The sequence below is a fragment of the Ascochyta rabiei genome, chromosome 11 (genome assembly GCF_004011695.2).
Source record: "Ascochyta rabiei chromosome 11, complete sequence".
Classification (NCBI taxonomy): Eukaryota; Fungi; Ascomycota; class Dothideomycetes; order Pleosporales; family Didymellaceae; genus Ascochyta; species Ascochyta rabiei.
In genome coordinates, this window is record NC_082415.1 from 1,438,360 (window position 1) to 1,466,067 (window position 27,708).

General features: G+C 52.4%; 10 protein-coding genes across 11 annotated transcripts, besides 10 other annotated features; 5 read left to right on the top strand and 5 right to left on the bottom strand.

Annotated features, from left to right (window-relative positions):
* Nucleotides 1–1,496: 1,496 nt before the first annotated feature.
* On the bottom strand, nucleotides 1,497–3,297 carry EKO05_0007075 (uncharacterized protein; the record flags this gene model as incomplete). Its single annotated transcript, XM_038940886.1, has 2 exons — nucleotides 1,497–1,648; nucleotides 1,716–3,297. The coding sequence occupies 2 exons, from the start codon at nucleotides 3,295–3,297 to the stop codon at nucleotides 1,497–1,499; spliced, it is 1,734 nt and encodes a 577-aa protein (XP_038797599.1).
* A 283-nt stretch (nucleotides 3,298–3,580) lies between these two features.
* Nucleotides 3,581–3,835: a mobile genetic element.
* Nucleotides 3,833–4,026: a mobile genetic element.
* A 117-nt stretch (nucleotides 4,027–4,143) lies between these two features.
* EKO05_0007076 (uncharacterized protein) lies at nucleotides 4,144–6,014 on the top strand (the record flags this gene model as incomplete). 2 transcript variants are annotated; one of them, XM_059636950.1, is made up of 3 exons in its annotated part: nucleotides 4,144–4,337; nucleotides 4,399–5,027; nucleotides 5,083–6,014. In XM_059636950.1, the coding sequence occupies 3 exons, from the start codon at nucleotides 4,144–4,146 to the stop codon at nucleotides 6,012–6,014; spliced, it is 1,755 nt and encodes a 584-aa protein (XP_059492933.1). The 2 variants fall into 2 exon arrangements, with proteins under 2 accessions (XP_059492933.1, XP_059492934.1); XM_059636951.1 differs by having other exon boundaries at nucleotides 4,144–5,027.
* Nucleotides 6,015–7,389: 1,375 nt separating this feature from the next.
* Nucleotides 7,390–7,581: a mobile genetic element.
* Nucleotides 7,582–8,865: 1,284 nt separating this feature from the next.
* EKO05_0007077 (Acetylxylan esterase) lies at nucleotides 8,866–9,790 on the top strand (the record flags this gene model as incomplete). The annotated part of the gene is made up of 2 exons (XM_038940738.2): nucleotides 8,866–9,027; nucleotides 9,074–9,790. 2 exons carry the CDS (start codon nucleotides 8,866–8,868, stop codon nucleotides 9,788–9,790), a joined length of 879 nt encoding a protein of 292 aa, XP_038797601.2.
* Nucleotides 9,791–12,331: 2,541 nt separating this feature from the next.
* Nucleotides 12,332–13,732, top strand: EKO05_0007078 (GTP-binding protein gtr2; the record flags this gene model as incomplete). Its single annotated transcript, XM_038940910.1, has 4 exons — nucleotides 12,332–12,612; nucleotides 12,663–12,764; nucleotides 12,815–13,516; nucleotides 13,567–13,732. The coding sequence occupies 4 exons, from the start codon at nucleotides 12,332–12,334 to the stop codon at nucleotides 13,730–13,732; spliced, it is 1,251 nt and encodes a 416-aa protein (XP_038797602.1).
* Nucleotides 13,733–14,226: 494 nt separating this feature from the next.
* Nucleotides 14,227–15,239, top strand: EKO05_0007079 (uncharacterized protein; the record flags this gene model as incomplete). Its single annotated transcript, XM_038940741.2, has 2 exons — nucleotides 14,227–14,604; nucleotides 14,703–15,239. 2 exons carry the CDS (start codon nucleotides 14,227–14,229, stop codon nucleotides 15,237–15,239), a joined length of 915 nt encoding a protein of 304 aa, XP_038797603.2.
* Nucleotide 15,240: 1 nt separating this feature from the next.
* Nucleotides 15,241–15,279: a tandem repeat.
* Nucleotides 15,280–15,369: 90 nt separating this feature from the next.
* Nucleotides 15,370–15,400: a tandem repeat.
* A 913-nt stretch (nucleotides 15,401–16,313) lies between these two features.
* On the bottom strand, nucleotides 16,314–16,819 carry EKO05_0007080 (40S ribosomal protein S25; the record flags this gene model as incomplete). Its single annotated transcript, XM_038940868.1, has 3 exons — nucleotides 16,314–16,339; nucleotides 16,398–16,607; nucleotides 16,762–16,819. 3 exons carry the CDS (start codon nucleotides 16,817–16,819, stop codon nucleotides 16,314–16,316), a joined length of 294 nt encoding a protein of 97 aa, XP_038797604.1.
* Nucleotides 16,820–17,483: 664 nt separating this feature from the next.
* On the bottom strand, nucleotides 17,484–18,554 carry EKO05_0007081 (swr complex subunit; the record flags this gene model as incomplete). Its single annotated transcript, XM_038946296.1, has 1 exon — nucleotides 17,484–18,554. One exon carries the CDS (start codon nucleotides 18,552–18,554, stop codon nucleotides 17,484–17,486), a length of 1,071 nt encoding a protein of 356 aa, XP_038797605.1.
* Nucleotides 17,719–17,796: a tandem repeat.
* Nucleotides 18,555–18,765: 211 nt separating the features above from the next.
* EKO05_0007082 (uncharacterized protein) lies at nucleotides 18,766–20,469 on the top strand (the record flags this gene model as incomplete). The annotated part of the gene is made up of 1 exon (XM_038946297.1): nucleotides 18,766–20,469. The coding sequence occupies one exon, from the start codon at nucleotides 18,766–18,768 to the stop codon at nucleotides 20,467–20,469; it is 1,704 nt and encodes a 567-aa protein (XP_038797606.1).
* Nucleotides 18,878–18,915: a tandem repeat.
* A 410-nt stretch (nucleotides 20,470–20,879) lies between the features above and the next one.
* Nucleotides 20,880–20,920: a tandem repeat.
* A 156-nt stretch (nucleotides 20,921–21,076) lies between these two features.
* Nucleotides 21,077–21,116: a repeat region (potential rRNA).
* A 191-nt stretch (nucleotides 21,117–21,307) lies between these two features.
* Nucleotides 21,308–26,004, bottom strand: EKO05_0007083 (uncharacterized protein; the record flags this gene model as incomplete). The annotated part of the gene is made up of 2 exons (XM_038940905.1): nucleotides 21,308–25,269; nucleotides 25,545–26,004. 2 exons carry the CDS (start codon nucleotides 26,002–26,004, stop codon nucleotides 21,308–21,310), a joined length of 4,422 nt encoding a protein of 1,473 aa, XP_038797607.1.
* Nucleotides 26,005–26,679: 675 nt separating this feature from the next.
* Nucleotides 26,680–27,448, bottom strand: EKO05_0007084 (uncharacterized protein; the record flags this gene model as incomplete). The annotated part of the gene is made up of 4 exons (XM_038940856.1): nucleotides 26,680–26,924; nucleotides 26,977–27,114; nucleotides 27,172–27,283; nucleotides 27,434–27,448. The coding sequence occupies 4 exons, from the start codon at nucleotides 27,446–27,448 to the stop codon at nucleotides 26,680–26,682; spliced, it is 510 nt and encodes a 169-aa protein (XP_038797608.1).
* A 23-nt stretch (nucleotides 27,449–27,471) lies between these two features.
* Nucleotides 27,472–27,512: a tandem repeat.
* Nucleotides 27,513–27,708: the final 196 nt, after the last annotated feature.

Here is a 27,708-nt window from a genome sequence, read left to right on the forward strand (position 1 = left end):
TGAGTCGTCATATTCTAGTCACCGTGTTCTTACTTCCGACGGCTCAACAAGAAGGGCGAAAAATATCAACTTCATCATACCCTGCTTTGCTCCCTGTGAAGCTAAGATCTACTGACCAAAAGGTCTTGAAAAACACTAGCACTGTCGAACGCTGAAGCATGATGTCCTCAACTGTAACATCAACACTCACGTCCACAAAGAAATCATCTTAAAATGGTGCTGCAAGTTCTGCAGGAAAGCTGCCCCTAGAAAGCTTCAATGTCGAAGGCCATTATACATCTCATGATGATTAATTATGCTGACAGTACAAGATGTCTTGATATCGCGCCAATGCGGCAAAAGTAGCACCAAAAATTATCACCAAAGACGCAAAATGGTCCAGTACGCCTTCTTCGTCGCCGCTGGGCTTGCCACTTTCTACATGATCGAAAAAAGAGATCTTCGTTGGAGGTGTAAAGCTGAACATACGCGAACTACACAGTAGATCGTTCATCTTTCCTGATCCTTTGAGGTCTTGCGGTTCATCTTTGCTCCTATAGTAGTAGCTAGCACCGCCTTAGATTAATCGAGCGTGCTGAGATTATCTGACAGAGTGCCGCTGTGTTTTGTCTGAAGCTGTCCTGCGTAACACGAGAGGATCGCATAGACTCTGATCAGGCTTTCGCCGGGAAAGGCATGGACAAGTGTCTCGAGAGGAGAGAGCAGATGAAACGACTTTAACCTACCTGAGCTCAAGAAGCTCGTCGGGTTTGTGTCAGGTGCGTCTGGCTGGCCAGTTGACAGCAGTGGAAGGGACCCTTTGCAAGCGCGAGGTCACAAGGTGATCAGGCAGCTCACCTTTGTGGGTTTGAAGGGTAAGAACTCGTACCAAATTGCTCTCATCGTTGTTTTATGACGTTGGTTGTATGGTTCTCGGTTGTTTTGGCTCGATTCTGGCTCTGGTATAAGCTAGGCGTAGTCTTTTCCTCTCTCGTTCTATGATTTCTTGTTTTATACTGGGCTATGGTTTTTTGGCTTTTGTTTTTTGTTTGGACAATCTGCTGTATGTTAAGTCAACTAGCTCAGCTGCTATATGTACTCCGTGGCTGGCATGGCACGAATCTTACCTGAAGCCGCAGAACTTGTCGAAGCCCAGGTCGGAACTCGTGCATACGTGCCAGAAAATGGATCCATCTAGGTGCTGCTCATTCCCAGAAATCATTTATTCTGGCGGTCGAGCTATGATTTCTAAGGTCCTAAAGCGGGCTGATCTTGTTCAGGGTTTCTTAGTAATATGTTAGAAACAGTTGCATAGATTTTTGATGTCTCAATGGAGTGGGCGTGCACGTGAGATCTCTGGGGAGCACGACAAATACACTACACTTTGTGTCTGACATATTACTCTTCTTAGTGTTATGGTTCTTTTCTAACCTACCTAAGGCTCGTCTGATTGAATTATCGGCCACTACTTTTCGAGCATAAGATTATTGCATCCGGTCAGGAGACAGTAAGACAGATTATCTTCGGAGAGTAGGCGCAAGATCTATAAATGTCTGCAGTGCCTTCTCTCTCCACGTATCAGGTGTAGTGTAATCACCAGATACTGCGCTTAGAACTATGTTGGTAGCGTTTGTAATGGAATAAGTGGGCCAATGAACCACATTAGGTACTGCAGTATTGTTAGCATAGTGTTCTAATAGACATAATAGGAAACTGTCTTGTCGGTTATAACTTACTTCCATGATGATTAGGCGTTTTGTGAACAAAGAAACTTATCCACATCCGACTCATGTGCTTGGCAAGACGACGGAGCACTTCATTCTGCGGCGAGCCAGAAGTTCCAAGCGGGCTGACTGAGTAACCAAGGCCTTCCAGGTTACCAAACGCAAAGCAAACGTCAGAAAAATGAGCTGATCCGGCGATTGCGGGGTCCAGATTTGCTGGTACAGTGTCGAATAGATAGCTATAGCTAGGTACTCCATGTTTGGACCACATCTGATTTGTGAACCGTCTGCCTGCCGTAAAGAGGAGATCTCCAATCCAAAGGGTGCTTTTGCCATAGAATGCACCATATCCAGGTCCAGGATTAGCGGAAATTGTTCCCAAGCCACCGATCGAATTGTCGAAGATTTCATCCTTATATTCATCACTCCATGATCTGAGCATGGCTTGGGGGAGCGTTTGTCCGGGGTTATGTTCCTGGATAAAGGAGAAAAAATCGGTTTCAGTTGTTACGCCCGTAGGGCGGAATAGTCTCAGGAAAGCCGAGCCTTCGTTTCGGTTGGTTCCAATCAAAAGAGGAACCTTTCGGAACGCGCCCTTAGCGAGAAGCTTAGAGCTGTAGTCTTCTACGAGATCTCCATCGAGTATAGGATAAGGGGTGACAAAGCTGTTTAGACCATTGAGAGCAGCAGCAGGTACACTTCTTAAACAGGCTAAAGCGTCCGTAGCAGCTGTGCAGTTTGCATGTCCCAGCGTATTCTGAAATTCTTGGCGCCTTTGGGTGGCGTTGGTGAAGGCATTGTAAGAGTAGGGGCCTCCACTGTGGGCTATGGCAGCATGGAACAGTCCAGAGTCCCTACCTCCATGTGCAATTAGGTGGAAGCCAACGGAAGCAGCGCCTGCCGATTCGCCGAAAATTGTTACATGATCTGGATCACCGCCAAACTTCGATATATTCTCTTGAATCCAAGTGAGAGCCATCCGTTGATCGTGGATCGCAATGTTCGTATCTCCAGTTTGCTCCAAGACTGGACCAGCCATAAGGCCAAAGATACCGAGGCGGTAATTGAAACTGACAAAGATAATGCCGTTACCCATCTGAACAGACTCCTGAACCAAGAATGACCCATTGTATCTTTGATCGGCTGAACCCCCCTCAGAGTAACCACCACCATGAATCCAAACTGCAACGGGTAACTTTGCTTTCCCCGGCGTGTGCGCAGGTCGTACGATGTTCAGTGTGAGACAGTCTTCGCTCATCGGTCCAGTGTTATTCTGGCTGAACCCGGCTAATCTAATCGATACCCCATAGCACCAGGATCCGTATTCGTGAGCTGCACGTACACCTTCCCAGGCATCAGCACGCTGGGGCCGACGGAAACGGAGATCGCCGACTGGAGGTTTGGCGTATGGTACGCCAAGAAAGAAATCTTGATCGTAGGCTTCACTGAAGACACCCTCGAGTGTGCCTGTCTTCAGTTTTACGGAGATGTTGGACGATGGTACTCCTCGTATTGGTATGTGGGCCGTATTCGCATAACACAGGAGTAGCAAACCTACTCTGATAATTGAAGAAAGGGCTGAGCGAGAGGACATGGCGAACGATCAAGAATGCACTGGCCTATTCTCTTTTGTTAGAATCCTTCTCCGCCTTTTATAGCTATCCATGGCGCTTAAGCATTATGAATTACTCAGCTGCGACCAGTCGGTCATCGACAAAATGGAGACCTATTCTATGGCGTGCAATCAGACTATTGGCCCTGTCCTGATCAGCAAGATCTCGATCGTCTCGTCGGTCCGTGTAAAACAAGGGCTCTTAGATTTACAGGCACAACTCTTGTGACACAAAAGTGCGCCTATCCGGCCCGTCTTCTGGTCCTACCGTGTCCGTGCGCGTGATGCGCGGATTCGCATAATGCGCACCTGACCACTTTTCCACCTATAGAAAACTAAGGCTACATAGCCACTTACAATAGCTATTATTATAAGATTATATTTTTTAGTTGTAATTATTTACTTATTAAAAAGATATAACTACTATTAAATTTCTACTAGTAATTTAATATTACAGCTACAGCAGGTGGTAATATTTAAGGTAGCTAGAGGCCGTAACAGGGGACTACGTCTACAGACAAAGCTGTAACGTTAAGTTACTAGTGAAATTTAAATAGAATTTCTTTACTTATAAGTTATTAATTACTAGTACACGATAGGATCTTATAATACTAGCTATTATAGGTAGTTATACAGCCTTGTCTATTTTTAAGCGTTAAGGTGGTTTCTAGGCGTTGCGCGACTCCAGGCGCTGCGCGCACGGACACGGTAATTGGCTGTTGGGCCGCGCCCGTGCACTAGTCTTTGCGACTCTTCGCATCATCACTTCACATTTCATCGCCATCTGTCAGGACTCAGATCCCGAACAGAAGACCAACTAGTCCTAGCATGAGGAGAACTTGTTTCGATATCTTGAAGCCTTACTCTATCTCACATGCCTGCTTTGGCCTACGGCAGAAACTATCCACCACTCGGCAGATGGCACTGCATTCGACGAGGAAAACACCACAAGCCGGCAAGGTATCATCGAGTATCAGCGACCTAGAACATATTTTCTATAATTACACATCTGGTAGATGGTTGTAAGTAGCTAATGAACCTTGATATTTCCAAACTTGAGTTGATAGGTCGAAACCACCGCAGGTACAACGAGCGTTTGCGTCTCTCTGAGAGGCGACGTCATTTTGACATCCATGAGCTCTGTCAGGCTGTTGCTAAGTCTGTCGGTCGTTCCACTGATGACATCACTATCTTCGCAAAAATTGCTGAAGGTGGTTCCTATTGTATCTTTGAAGTAACATTTCAAGATAGGATGGATGTGATTGTGCGAATTCCATATCCTTCTACAATACCTCGAGAATACGGTATCGTCAGTGAGGTCGCTACAATGGAATATCTACGTCTGCATGGCGTTCCAATCCCAAAGGTCTTCGACTGGTGTTCATCGTCGGACAACCCAGTCCGGTCTGAATATATCATCATGGAAAAGGTTCAGGGTAAGGAATTGGAACATACTTGGTATACGATGACGGCAAATGATAGAATGAATGTCGTGGAGAAGATTGTCGATATAGAAAGGATGCTATTTGCGATACGATTCCCTGCCAGTGGCAGCATATACTTTAAAGACTTCTTGGATACCCAAACTACGACAATTGACCTGCCCTTGGCTGTCAATCGTGGCAAAACGGATAGGTTTTGCATTGGGCCTTCCACTGAATTTCTTTGGTGGTATCAAAGACGAGACGAACTGGCCGTCAATCGAGGACCTTGTAAGACACCAACACTCAGTATTCCGTTCGCTCACGATTAACTGGAAGGATGTAGGGGAAACGCCCAAGGATCTATTGGAGGCAGTTGGCCATAGAGAATTGGCCTGGTTGCAAAAGTTCGGCAAGCAACGTTTCCCCCGTGAACCGCTCTATAGAGAATTCTACGATCATCAAGAAGTCGACCCGCAGGTGCAAGTAGACAGCTTAAGGGATTACCTCAAGGTTGCTGCACACATTGTTCCCGAAGATCCGGAGTTATGTCAACCAACGATTCGTCACCTAGATCTCTCACCGAGCAACATCCTTGTCTCTGAATCTGGCGACATTACTGGAGTGATCGACTGGCAACATAGCACCATACTTCCGATATTTCTGCAAGCCAAGATTCCCAAGCATTTTCAAAACTATGGAGATAACGATTCAGAAAGTTTCCGACGTCCAGAGCTGCCTACGAATTTTGATCTTCTAGAGCAGAGCGAGAAGGCAAATGAGTTAGAGCTCTATCGCCGACGACAGCTCCACTATTTCTACCTGGGATATACCAGTACCAACAACAAGCCTCATTTTCATGCAATGGGAAAACATGACCTTATTGTACGAAGCCGACTCTATGACACTGCTGGCAGACCGTGGGAAGGCGATAACGCATCACTCAAAGCGGAGCTAGTACAAATGTCGACTTACTGGCCCGATATTGCTATTTCGGCAATGAAAGAAGCTAAGTTTCCTGTCAAATATCCTGACGCAGATGTCGCAGACTGCCTCAATATCGACGCAAAGCAGAAGATTGCGGATGCACAAATGCAGCGATTGCGCGACTTCATTGGAGTGAACATTGACGGATGGGTGCCGAAGGAATCCTATGAAGAGGCGAGGGAGAAAGAACGATATACCAAACAGCAGATGCTGGAAGCTGCGGAGACGGAGGAGGAGCGGAAGGAGTTAGATGAATATTGGCCCTTCCAGGACCACGAAGAGTTGGATTAAGGTCACCAAAGGTCGATGTCACAGTACCATACATTGCAAGTAATGCTACAGTGAGGTGCCGAAAGTCTGTTCGCGCAGGCGCACGAGCCACCACACCAACACTGTGATCTCAACTCTCAAGTAGAACAACTCCACACATCGTGGACGTATTTGCATGATTAAAGTATTTGCATGATTTTTAATACACTTAATATTGAGTCTGACAGCCTTTCGTCTGTCTGACAGTTTCCAGGCGTTGTGGCATTGATGTAATTAGTTGATGAATTAGGTTTGGCAGCCTATGCCTTGTGCAAGCCCTGTTTGAATGCTTCCTACTCGGCTTCAGGGCCTTCTATATATTCAAACTTAGGGTGAAGCTCGTAGTGTTTCCCTTTAAGTGCCTAATAGAGCTGTTTAATAGGGTTAAGGTCTGGAGAATATGGCGGCCAGTTAACAGTAGCTACACTGTGAACCTCTGACTACTCTCAAGGGCGATTCAGTGTAGGTAGGTGCATTATCCTGCACAAACTACTCGCCTGGTCTGTAGTATGGTAGGAGACCTTCTTCTAATGCCTACAGGTAACTCTGAGTTGTATATCTACGTCGTTGTGCAGATTGATTGCGACTCATCACCACTGGAAACCAAGACCACAGCTCTATACTTGACTTGCGAAGCGTTAAAACTTCATTAGCTTTGGCCAATACATTGAGAGACCTCTTCCCGCGTACAGACGGCACCAACGCTCGTGGACGACGGGCTGCGCTTTGAGTCAAGGAGAAAGTGGAGCAGAGCAGGGAGGTGCAGAATTGGCAGGGCGGCTGAGACGGAATCGTGTGAAGCAACGCGAAGAGATTAGAGTGTTACCTCTTGATCAGCAATCCCATTGCGGCCCTTATCGATTGCCCCTTTTCCTTGTACAGGTGCTGTAGATTTGGGTAAAACGACTATCTCAAAGCAAATGAAGCCTTTTTTTAAAGGCGGATGCTCGTTTCATAAGCTGGAACTCTTTAAAGCTGTGATATTCGAAAACATCGTTGTTGGAGCTGAGATAACTAGACAAGAGGATTGAAGTGAAAGAATTAATCCGGTTCCTTGTCTAATTATTCAAGTAAAGAATTAAGCCTATACACGTTGCTGCCTACGCCCTATTCTAAAAGTGTAATCAGTCTAATTACCTAGTCTATGTAAAGCACTGGTCCCTTAAAGGGTTTAAGTTAGAGCTAACTATCTAAGAGTTATTTTTCTTATGCCTTTATACCTTTAATTACAGGGAAGAATTAGAAGGTGCTAACTAGGATACAGGACAGAAATGGGATATAAAGGCACCAAGTTGGATAAGAGTTAGGGGAAGAACCCTTTAAGGAACCGGTGCTTTACAGTTTTAACGTTAACTGCACAACACTATACTTGTTTGCAATTACTAAATAGCTAAATAGCTAAATTGTTGCCTATGTTTTAGGGCATCTAACTCTGCAAGGGAAGCGTCTATTAATATTGTGGCGTTGAGTTATGTAGGGGTGAAGTTGAGTGCAATATGATGGGGGTGCGCATCACGCGAATCCGCGCATCACGCGCACGGACATGGTAGATTGGACATGCATCCGTTAGGTGTTAACCTCTCAGTCTACAGGTGCTTCCAACGTAAAGCATTGAAGGTTTCTTCGCCAAAACCCCCTTTTAGTATCATAGCTACTTACTGTTTACCTCTACCAATGTTTAACCTTCTCTCCTTGTAGTCCCTTGCAGACTTGCTATTCTTGTTGGAATTGGAGTTGAAAGTTGATACATTAATTAGAACCGGAGTTCCCAGCTTATAAGCTATTTACTAGTAAACACACTAAGGGGTCATCGCTACCCAATGAATGGATATTCCTTCCCCCACTGGGAACCACCTTCCATCAATTCTTACCCTTCCGCATTATCGTGAGACACAAGAATGATCATGTAATTGCAGATATGATACATCTACTTACGGCTTCAACCACAATGCTCAGAGCATTCCGCGAAGTACAAACAACCTTGTAGAAGCTTATGAAATGCGCCACCCACCCGCTTCAACGAATTTTCGGGATTGAGTAGCTCGACATTCAATGCATGTCAATAACATCTCCACAGTCATTACAACCGGATATCAATAGGCCACGTCTTTGCGGAACAGGTGAATCATCATCGAGTTATAAAAATACCCGTCTTCTCCAAACTGGAGCTTAAACTCACGCATTTCGTTACGAACAGGATGGTTATGAGAGCTTTGCAGGCGGAAGGGGTAGTTTTAGTATTGTTGCAAACAGTAACGTCCAACGAGCCACACCGAGAGGAGATTGCAGATTGCTGCGAAGACAAATCTAGAGGTTCATTAAGTTAGAGATCCGAATGCTGGGCATTGTTCAACCCACCAGTATTTCCTCGAGAAGTCGTTTCCTCGATATCCTTCGATTTCGTTCCGTATCCGAATCGAGATTGAATCTTGTATTCGTCGAAATGAAAGATTCAACAGCCGCTATTGCCACAGGTTGTTTGGCAAAACGCAAAGACAATGTGCCAACCCCTGCTTCTCTTCCATAGAGCCTCGGCAACATCCTGCAGCCACCTTCCAAATTTGGCTGCTCGGTTCCATGTTGATTGGAACAGCACCTTCCTGTTGGGTAAGATCTATCTATACTCAGAATCTGATTGGATCCGTTCGAGGATCTCCGCATTGTCACGTACAGCCTCTAGAGTTGTGTTTCCGGATGGAGATGAGCTGGGAACGGGTAGAGGCGACGGCAGTTGGTGCTAATATACCCTCTACTTCCTCTTTTCGCTAATAAATATGCTATTTCTTGCTACTTCGAAGTTTTTAGGAAGAAATTTGAGAAGCCTACACTCGAGATGCAGTTAACTGTTTCCTACCTCGCAAGAATTGCTGTGACAGTAGCATCTGTCCATGGCGCTCTCACTCCTGTCACGGATTTTGGGACCAACCCGACAAACCTCCAGATGAACATCAACGTCCCAGCCAAGCTCGCACCAAAGCCCGCGATCATCCTTGCTGTAAGTCCTTTTCCATCTCCCAGCACACTTACTAATAGTATCCTAGCTGCATGGTTGCTTCGGCACCGGCGAAGCCTACGCAGCTGAGACAACCTACAACACCCTCTCAGAACAGAAAGGCTTCATAACCATATTCCCCTCTTCCAAACGCGACTCCAACTGCTGGGAAGTCAACACAGCAAAAGGTTTATCCCGCAACGCAGGAGGTGACAACCAAGGTCTTGTCTCAATGGTGAATTACACGATCGCCAAGTACTCAGCCGATCCTGCGAAGGTGTTCGTCACGGGCTCCAGCTCAGGTTGCATGATGACCAACGTACTCATGGCAACCTACCCAGATGTGTTTGCGGCGGCGACTTGCTACTCCGGCGTGGCTGCTGGCTGCGTGGCTGGTAGCCCTGGCGCGAGTCCAATCTCCTCAGATCCGACGTGCGCAAACGGGCTGAACATAAAGACGCAGGCTGAGTGGGTCCGCATCGCGAAAGCAATGTATCCGCGGTATACAGGCAAATACCCGAAGTTGGCGACGTGGCATGGGACGAACGATACGCTTGTTAAGTTGCCGAATCTGGGAGAGCAGTTGAAGCAATGGTCGGGTGTGCAGGGAGTTAAATTTGCGAGGAATGTCACGAACACGCCAGAAACGGGATATACAAAGATTGTGTATGGAGACGGCACGAAGCTGGTAGGGTATGAGGCGAAGGGCGTAGGACACACGGTACCAGTGCATGAGGAGGAGGATTTGACGTGGTTTGGGATCTAACCGATATCTCAAGGTAACAGCGAGCATAGTCGGAAAAGCAAAGGGCGAGGAAGCTGGCCCAACTTCCAGCTTGGTGAAAGTGTCTTGTCTGTCTTTCACTTGTCAGCCCTCTCGATACTAAGCGATCACTTTACGTACCAGACCAACGCCTGGAGCCGCCTCAGCCACAACTCCATCAAAATCGGATACAGCAAACACCAACTTCAGACGACAGGTTCAACTCATTAATATTCAACCTCAATCAACAGCTACTGCAAGAGGAACAGCTGCAGAAACAATTGATCAGGCAGAAAGAAGAGAGACAAACGCAGCGGCAACGTCAACAGCAACAAACGGAGCGATTAGCACAAGATCGACAACGTGAAGCTGCATACGTCGCGCTTACATCGAGCGTCTTCCTTAGCTGCGAAGAAGGAGTTTGGTATGAATTCCTAGCGCACATTGTTAAGGATACTGTGGAGGAGGTCGCTAGCGAGGTGCAGAGTAAGCGGTGGCTGGATCAAAGTGCCGCGGAGGAGATGCTGTGATCAAAGGCTTCACAGAGTCAGGATCGGCGGAGGTAAGCACGTACTGGAAGCGCCGACTACCTCCACTGTCTACTCGACCGACCTTGTGACAGTTTTCAGTTGGCTATGTAGTGTGCAGATTATGAATCAAGAAACTGGTGACTGTTCTGCGACAAGTCGGTGGTGCGTGGATCCTGATACCGGCTTTCGTGATAGACACGGCATCTGCCAGGAGCTTATATTGGTAGGACTGGAAGGATATCTTCAAATTTTCGACTGTTGTTTCGAAACATTGGCCACGTATGCAGATACTGCGAGGTACAGATGTCCTATATGCTATGAGCTGATATTAGGCATAGTTCAGTTTAGTGTCCCTGAATCGCCTGATCTATCGAGAGCGTCTGGCAAACTCCAGTATGCTCGATGTCGGCTGAGCTGGCTTCTCGTATGCTTCCAGTCCTTCCGGTGTTGAAGAATATATCATGTCTCGTGCACGTTGTGAATTGTGGCATATCAGAGCTGGCGACAGAAGAACTACAGTGGCAAGGATGTGGTGGTAATGATCTGATAGGGGATCCTTGGAGGAAACCTGAGTAAGGATGTCTTTAGCACGACAAGAGCTCGGGAGCAGAGTCAATGTGAAACCTCGCTTGACCTGTGTCATATTTCCAAGACGAATGAAGTGCGTAAGATGGGCTTGGATGAATCGAGGTGTCTGCAAGTATAAGTCAGATGACGTGCCAAGTGTCTTGGTTCTTCGATGCTGCTGCTGGTCTTGGAGAAGACAGCAGATCGGCCCTTCTCCCAGCGGTATCGCTCGTGTGAAAACCGTTGTTGCACACGACGACGAAAGGGTACGTGAGACACAACATCCACTTGGCGGTCGCGGAATGCTGTAGCTTTCGGGGACGGCGGAGAGGCACCCGAGTGAGTTCTGACTAGCGCATAAACAACAGGCTGTCAGCCTTTCGAGTCAGTCGCGGCCGATGAGAACAGCCGTGCGGCCCGGAACGGAACACAGAACAAGACACGAGAAGCCGCAACGTGGTGTTCGATTTGAATGTTGGTGATGATGACGAAGGACGTTGATGGCGTAGGTGGTGCCTGAAGATCCTCGCCTAAGCGAAGGGCCTTGCAAGCCATTTATTCGCACGCGACCCAAGCGTACCAAGATTGCGGCTTTCCAGCCCGGAGTGACACTGTCATGTCCCGCACAGCGTTGAATGGACGACGTAACCTACACTTATCCGACAAGACCCCCGATCCCGCCGCGCCGCGTGCTTCTTCCTGATCACAGAGCACCTGCAGACACCCACCCAGCCAGTCACAGCGCGGAGATTGAGAGGGAACATCCCTGCAACCCTAACGCTCCCGCCGGCTCTCTGTCATCGTTTGAATCGAAGACGACGTCCAGAAGCCCAAGGAACGCATACCATACACCGCTGCGCTGACCGTGCGCTGAAAGAAAAAAGAGCTATTACCATTGCCGCATTGCCTATTGCACCGGAGCCCAACTATGGAGGTGAGCGCCCACTGCCCTCTGCTGCCCTGCCCTGTTGCGTCATCTTGTACATAGATTTCCTTCTTCTCGTCTTGTGTATCAACGCCGCTGCGCCGTACACGATCTTGTTTTTTTCTTTTCATCGCCAGCCGTAGCGAACTCAGCGCATGCTCTTTCCTCAGCCCTATCGTTGCGGTGCTGCCATGCACTGAGCGCCGGGTGCCTGCCTACGCGTGTTACTTGTAGTACCACACGGCGAGCGCTGATTGATTCATCGTCTTATCATTTTCCGATCTTCACCGCGACTTCTCCCTGCACAGCCCCTGCGTTGGTGGCTGGCATTGTTCAGCATTTCCCACGTCATTTCGGCTTCGAAAGTTTGAAAAGGGTCCTGCACGCGACACCACGGCATGCCAGTCAGGTGAAGGGAACAAGACCAGCCAACATCGCTCGAGCGTTGCTGCCTAGCATTTTTCTCGTGTCTTTTTTTTTCAGTTGTTGTTTTCAGCTTTATACCCTGTATCACTACACACCATGAGCTGCCGTCCAAGCCGGCAGATATCTGCATTTTCAGCAGAGGGGCTTGGGCAGCAAACCTACGAGGAAGATGGTGTTCGAAGATCATCAGTACAATCAGTCGTGCAGGCGTCGAGTCTGAAACCGGGAGCACAGTTGACCATGGAGCGTTTCCTACAGGACTTACCAAGCGCCGATCAGCCACCGGTGGAATTCAGTCAGCAATATCACACCGGCCGAGTCTCGAATAGCAAAGGGAGAGATGGGAAGCCTAGGCTACTTCTCATGGGGCAGAGGAGGTGAGTGGGATCGCTATTGTTAAGATTCGTGGCTGATTAAGGACCAACAGGAGCGGCAAGTCCTCGATAGCTAGTGTAGTCTTCCACAAGCTGCCGCCAAGCGAGACGCTATTCCTCGAGACCACATACAGGATTAAGAAGGAATCGATGCAGTAGGTGCTTGGTGAGACTGACGTGTGCGTCGACTAACCAGCATGTTCAGCTCTTTCATGGATTTCCAAGTCTGGGATCTACCGGGCCATCTGGACTACTTTGACCCAGCATTCGATACGGACAACATCTTCGACGAAATCGGTGCGCTCATCTGGGTCATTGATGCGCAAGACGAATATCTCGACGCGATTGCCAGACTCAACTTGACAATACTCAACTTACAGCACTCGTATCCCAACATTAACATCGAAGTCTTCGTACACAAAGTGGATGGCCTCTCGGACGATTTCCGCGGCGACACATTCCGCGACATTATTCAAAGAGTGCAGGACGAGCTCAGCGACAACGGCTATGAGCAAGCACCCATTTCCTTCTACCAGACCAGCATCTACGATCACTCCATCTTCGAGGCCTTCAGCAAAGTCATACAGAAGCTAATACCGCAACTACCCACGCTCGAAGCGCTACTTAACAACCTGTGCGCTGCGTGCAACATTGAAAAGGCATACCTCTTCGACATAATGAGCAAGATCTACGTAGCCACGGACACGACACCGACCGACATAGGCAATTACGAGATCTGTTCGGACTACATCGATGTCGTTGTCGACGTGGCCGAGATCTATGGATACGAACGGCAGAATGACACACCAGAAGAAGAGCAGCTCGAGAAGGGCAATGGAGATGCAGAGAGCTTGATCACGATGGAGAGGAAAGGAGCCCGGTACTTGTACCTGCGGGAACTGAACAAGTGAGCACTGACGTCTCTCCGGATTCAACTGGCTTTGCTGACACACGTAGGTATCTTGCACTCGTTTGCATCATGGGCGACGATAGTCCTGCCGAGAAGAAGGCCATCATCGACTACAACGTCGGTGTCTTCCAGGCCGGGCTCAAGAAGGTCTTCCCCAAGGGTGACCGGGAGGCTCAGGTGGAGATTGTGGCTACCAACGACGCAGCCTCGTAGTAGAGTTTCGACACAGTGTGAAGCTTCGCCCTCTGGTACATTTCCTGGGGTTTCGAGGCAGACAGATGTTGTTGAGAGCATCATATTCAGTTAATACATTGCTTGCTCACGACGAATACAAATACGAGACCAGACTCGCACCAAACCCTCCATTCGGTGTGGACGTGGCTGCATTAGCGGAGGGGGCCCGGCCAATGAGGCGTGGATGATCTGCGTCATTGCCGCTCTTGTGCCGAATGCAGACTGTCACAGCTCCAAGCTTGCACGCAATTTATCTCCGCTACCTCGGACCGCTTCCCACCCCTCTTGAGCGCGTGTGAACAGCGTGGTCTTTTGCGTTTCTGAGATCTTTGTTGTTAAAACGACAAGTGTCAGGCGTACAAGTACAGAGGTGCGAGGGTGTATATCGGAAACAACGGCTATCAACATCGAACTGACATGGAGTAGCTTGACCAGCCATCACCTTACGGTCAAGACACCACACCACCGATACAATGTCGACGCCAGCCCGCCAGCGCAAACCGGCCACCACCACGGCCACGTCTAGCACTTCCACCGCCAGCTACGAAGACACAGTCCCCCGCAAACCAGCCACCACCACGGCCACGTCCAGCACGTCGACTGCAAGCCATGAGGACGCAGTTCCCCGCGCCCCCGCGTCCACGGCGGCCGCCAAGCAGGAGCTGAAAGCCGCCGTCAACGAGCAGGCAGCCAGAACGTCCAAGGGGTTTTCGGTCCTAGATGTCCTGCGCGTCCTCGGCGGCCTGGCGCTGCTCAGCGCGGGGCTGTCGTATCTGAGCACGAGCGGGACGAGCATGACATGGGGGTACAACGCCAAATGGACACGCATGCGGGAGTGGAAAGGAATGCTGGTACGTGGGCGCTCTCTCTATCTCTTCAGTAGACTCCGGCAGCTTGCGGGTCCTGAGAAATCAATGCATCTAGCTAGTACTAATATCCCCACGCACAGAGAGGCCGCGTCCACCTCACCGACGCCCAGCTCCTGCAGTACGACGGCTCAGACCCCACGAAGCCCATCTACCTCGCCCTCAACGGCACCATCTACGACGTCTCGTCGTCGCCGCAAACCTACGGGCCAGGCGGCAGCTACCACTTCTTCGCAGGCCGCGACGCCGCGCGTGCCTTCCTGACAGGCTGTTTCGCCGAAGACGCCGTGCCCGATCTCCGCGGCGTCGAAACCATGTTCATGCCCGTCGACCCGGAGACGAAGCCCGACGCGCCAGCCGACGTGCGCGAGAAAGCGGCGCGGCGCCCGCCGCTGTCCCCGGGGGCGAGGAAGAACCGCCACGCGCAGGAGCTGAGGCAGGCGAGGGCGAAGATGGTGCAGGGCCTCGAGAGCTGGCATGCGCTGTTCCGCGGCGATAAGGGGAAGCCGTACTTCGAGGCCGGCGTTGTCGATCGCCCGGTTGGGTGGGAGAGCCATGTCCCCGAGCGGCCGTTGTGCGAGCAGGCCGAGAAGAGTCGGCCGGTGAGGAAGTACGAGTAGATGGGGTGTGATGTGATGGGGTGGTGGTGGTGGTGGTGGTCTACTGGGTTGTAGTGTGCGGTTTCCACCAACGTGCCTTGCGCTTCGTTGTATACTGTTCTTACCATGTCTGTTCGATTATTCCTACTCTTGTGCGTGTGCGTGTGCGTGTGCGTGTGCGTATGTGCGTCAAAGGAGACATAAGATGTGAGATAGGAGATGAGATAGGAGATGAGATAGGAGATGAGATAGGAGATGAGATAGGAGATGAGAAAGAAGATGAGAAAGAAGATGAGAAAGAAGATGAGATAGGATATATACTGTGCCACACCACATCCCAAACGTCTATTCACGCACAAGATCAAGTCTCCTACTGCATCAGACGCGTGTTTGCGTTCGAGACAGCACGGGGATCAGAAGAGGCGTGTATCGACGTCTTACGAACTGTTATGTTTGTGTACAAGACGGGAGTCGAAGGGATAGGAGATTGGGGATGAGATTGGGGATGAGATTGGGGATGAGATTGGGGATGAGATTGGGGATGAGATTGGGGATGAGATTGGGGATGAGATTGGGGATGAGATTGGGGATGAGATTGGGGATGAGATTGGGGATGAGATTGGGGATGAGATTGGGGATGAGATTGGGGATGAGATTGGGGATGAGAATGGAAATGGAAATGGAAATGAAAACGGGCGCCGCGATTGCGCGACGCGGAGTTTGATCCAGTGTATGCGGCTGCTGGGTTAAACGCGTAGGAGCAGGTGTGCAAAGGGCTTGTTGCCCGGCTCTAGCGTCGACCGTGGGACAGGCTGCAGGTCTTCGTCCCCACAACATCCATCTCATCGGCTGCACACATCACGTCCAGATTCCACGAATGGGTTCGGATATCTTTTTCATTCAATACATAACCGACACGGCTTACAGACGCGGTGCTGTACCGGTCGCCTGTCCTCTCTTCATGCCCTGACCTGTTGTCCGTAAAGACCCGTTCGTGATGACGCCGCTTGGTAACTGGGAAAAGAGGAATGTGGTTGAAAAGGGTGAAAAGAGCACCGAGGGCCGCGTCTACTTCATTTCGCCGGGGCGTGCGATTTACTCGGCATCACCGACAGCGCGGGCTGTAAAAAAGGTTAGTTGTTTGAGAGCGCCAGGTGGGGGTCGTGTGGAGAGACGTACTGTAGACGGACAGCTTCGAGTGACCGACAACCTTCTTGATCTGGCCGTTGGCCTCGAGGTCGTTGAGGGCTTGGCGGGCGAGCGAACCGTTGATCTTGAGACGATCGACCAGGGTGGCGACAGTGATCAGGCGGTACGACTGGACATCCTTGTTGAGCTTGTCGGTGACGTTCTTGTCGAAGACGACAGCGTGCTGGGCCTTGTCCTTGACTGTGGCATTGTCAGCCCGGATTCTCTTTTGCAGCATCCCATGTGCGCGGCGCGCGGAGACTGTGTGCGTGTGCAGCGGCCGTGGGCGAGTGCGCGCGCTGCGGTGCGCCGGAGAAGTCGTCGAGGGGTGCGTTTGTGCGGTGCGGTCACGTACCCTTGCCCTTGGACCACTTCTTCTTCTGCTTCTTGCCTCCGGTTGCTGCGGGTGCCATTTTGTCGGATGTGATGGAGTTGTCGTGGTCGGCGTCAGAGACAAGTCGAAATTAAGCCAGTGGTGCGGAGTCGCCTTGGCGCACAGGCTAACGCAAGCGAGGCACGTGATTGAGATTCTCACCCGCCGCACTTGGATCACGTACACTCTGCATCATCTACAGCTTCAGAATATAATCACTAGAGACGAACATGTAACAACCGTATTCAATACATACTATCCAAGAAGCAAGCAAAAGCCAATACAGAAGAAAGAAATCGAAACCAAAAGTCTGGATGCAAGGATAGACATGGATGTAATGCAAGCATGATAGTTTTTCCTTGCATTGAGATGAGCAACCATCGAAAGACTCTCTATTGCGTTGAACAAAGCGACGAGCGAGAACGCACGGTTCTTCTCGATGTTCTATTGAGAGACAATTTCTGCGTAGAACAAAGCAATAAGTAAGAAGGCGCGGTTCTTCTCTGTGATGTATCGAGAGACCGTTGCTGCAACATTGATGGGAGGAAGTCGAGATGAGTGATGAAAGGACTCCAACAAAAGGACACAAACACAGGACTCAAAAAAAAAAGGACCCAAAAAAAAGATTCAAAAACGGTCAATCGAATGCTTGAACAATGGGTATCGCGATTCCTAAACATCTACACCCTCCAGCACCAGGCCTCTCATGTCAAAGCGGTGGGATTCGCAACTCTCCCGCGCCGACCCTCGTCCTCGATGCGCTGCTCGACGCCGGCCAGGAAGTCGCGGCGGCTCATGTAGTTGTCCTTTGACTTGCCGTGCTCGTGCAGCTCGTCGGCGATGCCCGCCTGATCGACGAAGCCGGTCCAGTCCATGCGCGACTTGTCCACGACGCTGAGCTTGGTGGCCTTGTCGGGCTTCCTCGGCCCGTCGGTGGGTGCGGCGGGCGGCGGGGCGAGGGAGGTGGGCGTCTTGCGCGGCCAGGCGAGCTGGTGCTCGGGCGCGAGGGCGCGGACGTAGCCTGTGGGGTTGGCGTCGAAGCGGCTTGGGCGTTTGAGCGGGCGGCGGACTTGCGAGTGTGGTGTCTTTGGGGCCGGGCCTTGTGCGGTCTCTGTGGCTTTGACTGCGGACGTGGGTTTCCAGCCGCGTGCGGTGTATTGTCCGAGGGCAGAGCGCGGGACCTGCTTCTCCTCGGTTGTCCTCTGGCCGGCGAACGTGTACGTCTTGGCCACAGCGACAAGCTCCTCCTCGACAGCGGCTTCGGTGGCCGAGGCGGGGGCAGGGGCAGGGGCAGCGTCTTGCAGGGTCGAGGCGTCTTGTCGCGGTGCTGGCTGCACGGGTCTCAGCGGGGCGGCAGTCATTTGCGCCCACAGTGCTTCGACGTCGACGGTGGCGCCCTCTGTCCTGGCCAGCGGCCTCGGTTCGGTCTGCTCGACTGCGCGCTGTGCGCGTGTCTTGATCAGCCCGCCCTCGCCGCCTTGGTCGTCAGACAGCAGCAGGTCCTGGCCGTCGTGTTTGCCGCCCTTGTTCCGCCTCGCGGCCTTGTTTGCCCGTGCGGCCTGTATCGTGACTTCGTCGCCCGAGTCCAGCTCCGGCTCGACAGCGGCTTTCCGCTTCCCCCTGCGCGGGGCGGGGGCTGCGTCGTCGCGCTCATCTTCGGACGAGCTTGCGCCGTCGTCGGCGGGCGCCGAGTCGGGGCTGAAGTCTTCGTCCGAGGACTCGTGGTAGGGCGCTTCGGGCTCGTTGTCGTCGTCTCCGTACGTCTTGGGCGCCATGACGGCGTGTTGACGATGGCCGCGGTGACGAAGGAGCTGGGACTTGGTGTTGCACCGATGCACCGCACACCATGCGAAACTAGACCCGTTCGGTGCATACGACCCCGCTGACGTCGCTGCAATCGACAGCCAAGGCCGCGTCGCATTCACAACAACGCCCCAAACACCGGCTGTCCTGCACTCGACCTGCAGAAGCACCCGCAACGGCAGAATGGCGCCCGTCGAGACCGCCGCTGCATCGCGCACCAACAACCTGGCCGTCCTGCTCTTCGGCGGCCAGACGCTGCTCGTCGCCGGCCTCAGCGCCCACGTCCTGCTCACCACGCGTCGCGCCGCCCGCGCCCTGCCGCCCTCGACGCGCACCCGCTCCCAGAACCAAGCGCGCCGCCGCCATGCGCGCGTCTTCTCTGCCATGGCGCTGCTGTCGCTGGCGAGCGTCACCGCCTTCGCCGTCGTCTGGCGCGCCATCTCCTACCTGCAGTGGGCCGAGCTGGGCAACCACGAGACCCCCGGCAGCCTGTGGCAGGGCTGGTACGGCACGGGCGACGCCGGCGCCCGCACTTGGCACCTGGCCGACTGGCTCAGGGACGTCGACCTGGTCGCCGAGTCCAACGCCGTCGCCGTGCTCAAGCCAGCGGGCTTCTACTACACCGCCCAGCACTTTGTCGCCCTGCTCGCCAGCGCCGTCTTCATCGGCGTCGAGGGCCACCGCCGCAACCTCGCCCCCTGGACCGTCGCCTCCTTTGTCACCCTGGGCGCCTGTGGCAGCCTGGGCTACGCGCTCAGCCTGTTCTTCGTCACCATCCTCTACACGCCCCTGACCGTCCACAGCGACGACACCCCGCTCCACGACGCCCTCTTCACCCCCCGCCCGGCCGTCTACTGGACTCCCATCCTCGCCTCGCTGCTGGGCCTGCTCGAGTTCCCCAACTTCATCCACCATGGCGGCGACGTCCGCGTCCTGCGCCTGGGCTACCTCCTCACCCCCCTCTTCCTCGCCTTCGCCCCGCAGCTCACCCCGGTCGCCCTGGGCGTCTCGCATGCCACCAAGGCGCGCGCCCACCGCTCTTACGCCACCGTCTTCCACTTCCTCGCCATCATCTCCTTCGTCTTCTACGCCCGCGTCTTCTACATCAACATGCGCGACTCCGTCCCTGCGCCCCCGCACAACGTCTGGGATGTCTTCTCCAACGCACTCGGCCGCGACACCACCCGCACGAACCGCCTGCTCCAAGGTCTTGGTCGCTTCGCCCGCAAGCTGAGCAGCGTCTCCCGCCACCCCGCCCTCAGCGTCACCTCGCTCGACGTGCTCTTCACCGGCCTTTCCCTCCTGACCTGGACCTTCACGCGCGACCTGGACGTCGAAGCTCTCCTCTCCTCGAGCCTGCTGTCCTTCCTCGTCCCCAAGCACAAAGAGCACGTCCGCTTCTTCGAGCCGCTGATCCACAAACTCGACGCAGCCACCAACCTGTCCGACCCGGCGGAGACCATACCCACCACGACGCCCAAGAAGCGCGGCAGCAAGAGCAGCGCCGAGGACGCCGCCGCAACAGGCATCCAAGCCAGCCCGGACAGCGCGCAGAAAAGCGTGAGGCGGAGCACGCGCCGCTCGGCCCTCGCCGCCTTCGACTCGGCCGTCGAGACCGTCACCGGGGCCAAAACCCCGCAGTCGCAGACGGTGCAGGCCTTTGCCGACGCGCACCCCGAAGACTCGGACGCAGACTCCACCTACCTCCCGGACGAGAAGACACAGCACGACGTCGAGCAGACCGAAGTCGACGGCCTGGAGACAGAGGGCGATTACGCCGACGCTGCCGAGTCGACGGCACTGGCTCTATTCCTCACCTTCTTCGGCGGACTGGGCCAGCTGGCGAGTGCAGCGCTGGGCGCCGAAGTCGCCGGCCCGCTGGAGTAGATGTTATTTGGAAACGTTTCGAAATCAGTCCAGGAGAATAACGAGCTTCCAACCCCGTGGATCCACCGTTTTCACTACCCCTCTCCCGGACTCGACAAGGCCCGGCGTCGATGCGCCGGTAGCTCAAGCTTGGCATCTGGCGTTTCTAGTACGGATTTGCTTCCCTACATCCCAATCTGTATCTTTTCTGGATAATCAATCACTGCAACACGGAATGCTCACGTGAATACCAACACCGATTCTGATGACGATGTACCTTGTATCATGTCCCACCATTACACCTTGCGATGCAATACACTATAAACTATACATGACAATCTACAATATTTAGTATAGTTTTCTTAGCTGTATAGTATACAATTGAAAGGCATATATAAAGTAGTACTAAGTAGAGATTGAGAACTCTTTGGTCTTCTACTTCTTCTTCTTCTTCTTCTTCTTCTCCTTCTTCCTCTACTCTTCCCTGCTATGTGCGTTGAATGGCCAACCAAGGACCTTAGACTGGCTCAATAGCGTATAGCGCCTTGACTAAATCCAGCCCCCCCCCCCCGTTTGATTTGTCAAAACGACTTTGAGACCGACGACAATGTTCATTCGATTTGGAATGTTGATTTTGATTTTCAGTGTGGATACCAACCACGAAAGCGACCACCATCCCTCCCTCGATTGTGAAGTTCACGGAAAGGAAAGCGATAGTGGTGTTTACGGGTTCTGAGTAGTTGCCCACCCGGGTTGTGGGATGATGCTGTGGAGGGCGGATATCAGCTGTGGACGATGAGCTGGTAGGCAGAGAATGCGAGTTCGAGAGTCGCTCACCTGACACGTCTCTAGCTGGAAGCTACGAGACTTCTCCTTCTATAAGCGACGCGAGTTCCGACTCGTCTTCGTCGTCGTTGTCAGCGTTGGCCAGTGCCTTGATGGGCTTGGGCTTCATGTTTGCCCGGATGTTCGCAACCATGGCTCTTGTCTGCGGAGAGCAGTCGGCTTTCAGCCTTGTGAGCTCATTGCCGGCCATCATGAAGACGAAAGTCGATGCTTTAGGCTGGGTGAGCTTAGCGTAGAGAGTCGCTGCGCGTAGAGTGTCCCATAGGCACTGTCCAGGAACCCGGTAGCACTCGACCCAAGGCCGAATGAGCGGATGGTCGGTGTTCTGCGGCTTGATCGCGAGGAAACGGCGATGACAGTCTTCTACAAGTCGTGCGTATTCTTCGGTCGTGTGGCCCGTGCGAAGGCCATTGCGCCAACTTTGATATATCTTGTCGACCTCTTCCTGTGTCCTGCGCAGCTCTTCGTCGATGGTTTTGTCTTTGTAATCATCAAGGCGTCTTCGAGGGTGGAGTAGGTCGGGATCAGCTCCTGTCGCCGTGGAGAGAATATCCTGGATCTTGCGCATCGTCGCAACGTTGTGCGCTCGAAGGACCTCGAAGTAGAGATAGTCGATGACATTGTTCTTTTCATGCTCACCTGGCTCCTTCAGGATCTTATCCATGTCACCCATCTCCTTCGTATTCTTGCGCTTTTCCATGGCAGCTTTGTAGGCTGGCAATGGGAGTGGAAATTTCAACCGCAGCGTCTTTTGGATGTAAAGCTCAAAGTCTGCGTTTGTGAAGATGTATCCTTGTTTTGGTGCGTCGACCAAGAGATCGTGCATATCGCAGATGCGATCGAGCTCATATGAGTGAATTTTATTCTTGTAGTAAGCGTGGTTCTCGAGGAAAACAGTGGCCGTGCCGAGAAGTGACTTGTTGACTCTGAATAGGAATGACTCACGCAGGAAGCCGTCAACATTGCTTACATCTTGAGGGTTCATCACATCCGAGAGCTTTCTTTTGTCCTGTCTGATGCCGTAGCAAGCGGGATCTGGACTCTCAACCGGGGCCGGGGCGTTCTTGAACGGTCTGACGAGCTTGTCCTCCCAGCAAAGCCAGAAGTTATCCCCGTCGTAGTCACCACCCTGCAACTTTCCGGCTAACGGATATCGACCCCTGGAAGGGAACACTACAACATCGATTAGGTGTGATAGATCCGGATGGTCGATTGCCCGGACCTTTTGGATGTCGGAGCGGCGACAGGCTGGCTGGCGTGCAACTAAAATGTCATGACATTTCAAGCTCGAGTACGTCTCACCCGTCATCTCATCGACAAAAGGCGTCGAAAATCGAACATGTATTTCTCCAGGTTGCAATACACCAATTGGATCAGCAATACCAAAGAGGTATGTGGCCTTGCCCAATGGAGCTCGCAGGCTTGATTCCTGGGAATTATGTTGAGCCTTGATGAAGCGCTCCACGCTTTTTGCCAAGTACTGCAGCTTTATCGGCGAAAAACCGGACTCTAGCAGTAACTTGATCTTCTCTTTCAATAATGATGGCAATCCAGCTTGCCACTGCATGTCGACCCCAGCATCAGACGACGCGCTGTTCCTATGAACGTAGTCGTACATCTTCACAGGATCCGTCACTTTGTCGAGAAGCTCCGCTCTATCTGCATTCAAGCGTTCGATCATGGAGTCAGCGATGACGTCTCTCTCGACACCTCTGTCGGCCATAATCCCAATGAACGAAATGTGTAATTCTGAATGGGCTGGGCTGGAGCTGTAATTTGAAACCTCGAATGTAAGGCGATGCGGATCGAATATGTCATCGCACAGATCAGCTTCATGAGATTCGAACTTGAGCTGACTGTCGCTAATCTTGATCCATATGTCAAGGTGCTCAGGATCCTTGGTGTAGGATTCGGCGCTGATCATCCACATGCCTTTAGCCCCCCCGATGCGTCCTTGGAACGCACTTGGAAGCGGCCCGCTCACTCCTGTGGCATCCTTCAGGTACTTCCAGATCTTGTGTGCGGCACCAACTGACACGAGTGAGCAACCATCGTTCATGACTTGACCGTATGGCACGTCTTTCCAGTGCAACGTAGGGTCGTTGTATTCCACCGCCTCGCTCTCTCCATTCGCTAGAATGTCACGGACACGAATGACCTGCGATGGTTTGAAGCCCAAAGCAGGTGTAGTCTTGGATAAACCAAGGTCGATGCGAGCGAAAGCTTTGCAGAAGCTCTGCTTCTGATTCCTGGCAAATGGAAAGAACCAGTTGAGCATCTCACCGATAGTGCACGGCTCCTCAATGCTATAGCCTTTAGTCGCGAAAAGAACGATGCGCATGTCGTGCATCGCGGTCTTTTTCTCGCCCTTGGACTTTGCTCGCTTAATTGGACCGATGTGAAACGCCCTCCATTTGCGACCCAGAAAAGAGTGCTCTGTGTGGAGCCAGTCGTTCCATGCTTTTTTTATAAGCAGCTCTTCATCCTTGTTGAAGCGAAAGTTATTGCTGAAATCCAGCTTCGGCAAATTCAGGTACAAAAATCGGTCAGAACCGAAGTGCCTTTGAAAACGGCACGACTTGTCCGGCTGTATGGGATGGAGCTCAAGGTTAAAGACAGGTCCAAATCGGTTGTTGCTTAAGTTGATATGTCCTTTGAAAGTGAAGGCATTCATCCCACGTCTCGTAGCTGACCACAGCCGGTCCGTTTCTTTGGATTTGATGTGCCTGGCTTTCGGGTGACTGTGCAAAGAAAACCAAAAAGTCTCTGGATCGGACATTGAGGAACGAACGTCGATATCTCGCAAAAGGTCTTGCAAAGAGACAGACCAGTCTAGGGAAACACGCTGACAGATAAAAAGGACATGGTACGGGATGTCCTGCCACTGCACTTCGATGTCTTTAACGCATAGCCCTTGTGTTCGAATGTCTTGAATGCGGCACGAGATCTTGGAGGGAGACTTTGCTGGCGTCTGTTCTCGTGAAGGTTGCTGCTGAGGTCTAACAGGAGACAGGTCGCTGGCCGGGCTTTGGCGGTGAAGGATGGGTTTGGCTGGAGACAGCTTCACACTCACTTCCGGTGGTGGTGGGAAAGACTGATTCAAAGACGTCTCCGAACCGCGGGGGTGATTGAAGTACTCATTCTTTACAGGCGAATGAACTGGCTGGGACCTGCCAAGTCGTTGAGCAGGTTGTTGCGGTGAGAGTCGTCTACATTCAGGAGATAAGGCGTGCATCAATTCAACCCTAGCGGATGCATCTAGGAGATCTTCCTCAGGGATCGAGGAGCCCCAGGTTGACGAACTATCACGACCCTGTGATGCAGAGTTCGAAGGCTCTGCATGACTCTCCAACGCTATAGCTTCTTTGGCAAATTTTGCATTCACACTCAGAAGATCATGGTCATCAAGCAACCCAGTCGTGGTCGAGCTCGTTCTCTTCATGAACGAGTACGGAACTTCCGTGTGATCGGCATCAGACGTGAACGAGGTATTTGCGGTGTCTGGTTGGGTTTGCTGGGATGATGATACCGTATTGAACGAGGTGTTTGCAGTCGACTGCGAGGCAGTCGGGGCGTTGATTGAACGCGCCATGTTCAGGGAAGGCTTTTTGAAACGTGGTGGAGACGGCTTTGACACAGCAGGAACTTGTGGCCTATCGAAAGGCTGTTTACCTTTCGAGATCTTGGTCAACTTTGGCAACTTCTCAGGTTCATTGGAGCCATCGGAGGGTCGTTTCCGGGCGGTGGCGTGCAAAGAGAGGTGAGCACTTGCCTGAACCCTTCTTTTCGCGGATATGGAGGCAACTGATGGAGATGGCGATCTTGATGACGCCCTTGGTGATGGAGGGGTCACGAACTCATCCTCATCGTCATCCGTGGGAGATCCAGGGTCCGGGATAGCTGCGCGAAGAGATGCTTCTTCATCTTGTCTGTAGTTGTCGAAGAGACCTCTGGATCGCGGTGTGTCCTTGGTTGCTATTCTACGTTAGCATGCATGATGAATAGAACGTGTTTGAATATCTGAAGACAAAACTTCCGACTGCGTCCTAGCACCCGAAACCTGGTACAGGAAAGAGAGTCTATTGTAGGACGAGGAAGACAAATTACATGACCGTCTGGATCAACAAATGGCGTGACTGAGGGTGGCACGCGTTGAAATTAGCAGGGCAAGGCCAACCCGTTCCAAACGCACCACCGAGCGGTGCAAGATGCATGTTCCGTACAGGAACGAATCCTGAACTTGTACTCACATCTCTGGGGGGTTTGGGGGGTTGGGAGGCTTTTCGGCGGCACGTTCCGCGCACTCATCGGCGTTCCCGTTCTGGAGACTGGCGACTCATGTTGACCTTTGCTTTTCAGTATCTTCAACAGCACATGCAATCGTTGGTGTTTTTCAAGAGATTTTGCTGTATTCGCAAATGCTTCGAGAGCGTCGTGAAGGGCTGATCCGGTGGAGTAGTACAGACGCTGTATCCTGCTGGTCACGGCGTCCTCTGTAGTATGAAGCTGCGCAGGCGACCTGTATTTGGAGTTGATCTTGAGGTCCCACTGATATCGTTGTTCGAGCGAGCGAATGAGGTTGTTGAGACCTTCACCATTTTTCCGCGGGGTCGATGGTGGTGGTACCGAGGCGGGAGCGGCTGCTGGGCGGTGTCCCGCACCACGCCCAACATTGCCCTGAGGGTGGGCCAAGCGGGATGACTGGTGCATGACCACAAAGCCATGCAGGCGTTAGGCGGCCAACGGATATCCAACGAAGATGGGAGATCAGTAAGAATGAAACGGTTGGGTAAGGTGACGGGGAAGGGCCGCGATTATGAATGTAATGCCTGAGGCTGCAGTTGCTCCTGGTGACGCAGGGGCCAATTTGCAAACGCGCATCTTCCGCGCGTGAGCACGTGCGAACCACCATTCACGCAGGCAAGCGCTGTAGTGTTGATGCGGATTGTTAATGTGAAACAGAGGACAAGTGCATGCGAATGTTTGTGGCAGCTGGTAGGAAGATTCGTGAACATCTAGGCGCATGATTGGCCAAAGGATGAGCAGACACGATAAGTGCACATGTGGTAGCCGCCGGGACGCCACCAGCCTGTTCGCTCTGCATATTCAGGATCATGCCCAGACTTGAAGTGTTGAGGCAGCCTGTTTTCCATGGCAAGAATCAACGTTGCTGCTTCTAGAATATGGCAAGCACTTCAGTGTCGAGCACCAGGGTCACGGCAGACTGGGAACAGGGATGATTGCCGCAATGGCTGAAGGGTCGTCTAGATTCGTGTCGCTTTTCGCACTATGGCGCATATCCGATCATGCAATAGGTATTCGTAAATCAATGAACCAAACCAACCCCACTCTTGCACACAAGTGCCGTTTGGAGAGAAAGAAAAGTTAAACCTTCATCTCGGTGAGACCGTGCTTCCAGACGGTGACGTAGGGGGTGACACCGTCCTCGCGGTAGTTGAGGAGGACGATCATGCCGTCGGGGTCCATGGACTCGCCGGTGTAGAACTCGTAGTCCTTGAAGTTGGCGACAATCTTCTTGGCGTAGCTAGCCGCACCCTTCTCGAAGGCGGTGATGTCCTCGGCGGAGGCACCCTTCTCCTGGAGCTTGGCCTTGACCGACTTCATGTAGCCTGCGTCCTGTCAGTATAGCGCAACGGAACGGGTCGCGACGTGGGCACTCACCCTTGAGGTAGGTCAGGTAGCCCTTCTTGTCGAAGCCGGTCTCGTTCAGGCGGAACGAGTAGACGACATCGATCTTGGTCTCGAGCTGGTCGTCGGCACCCTCCTCGGCCTCCTCGGCGGAAGCGTTGGCACCGGTGTCTGCGCATGGTTAGAGCGCCGTGTGTGGCTAACGGCGTGTTGCGGGGCCCAGCCTACCGAACGTCTCACCACCGATGGTGATCTTCTTGCAGTCGGCCTCGTAGACGACGCCGTCGACCTCCTTGATGTCGTACGAGTCGGAGATGATCTCGTCGTCGGTGAGGATGTCCTGGGAGAGAAAGCAGCGTCAGCGGAATGTGGCCAGCAGCAGGCGTCCATGTGTGCGGGACATGCAGGCGGCCATGGCCAGGGCAGAAGGCGGGGTAGGGCGGCGCAGGCAGGTCGCCGCATGGTGGATGTGGATATGGCGGACACGCACCTTGTAGATGATCATGGCGGCGGTTGTGAGGCTTTGTGGGAGGAGAGGAGGAGGAGGAGAGGGGGAGGAGTGGGAGGAGTGGTGAGGTCTAGAGGAAGGGACAGAAAACAAAAGCGCTCGGAGGGGCTTGGGCGTGCAACTTCTCTGCTGGCGGGGTTGAAAAACTAGCCCGCATTTAGACGCTAGCCCGCTTTTAGACGCTAGCCCGCATCCAGACGCTGGCCGGCATCCAGACGCTAGCCCGTATCCAGATGCTAGCCCGCACCCAGACGCTA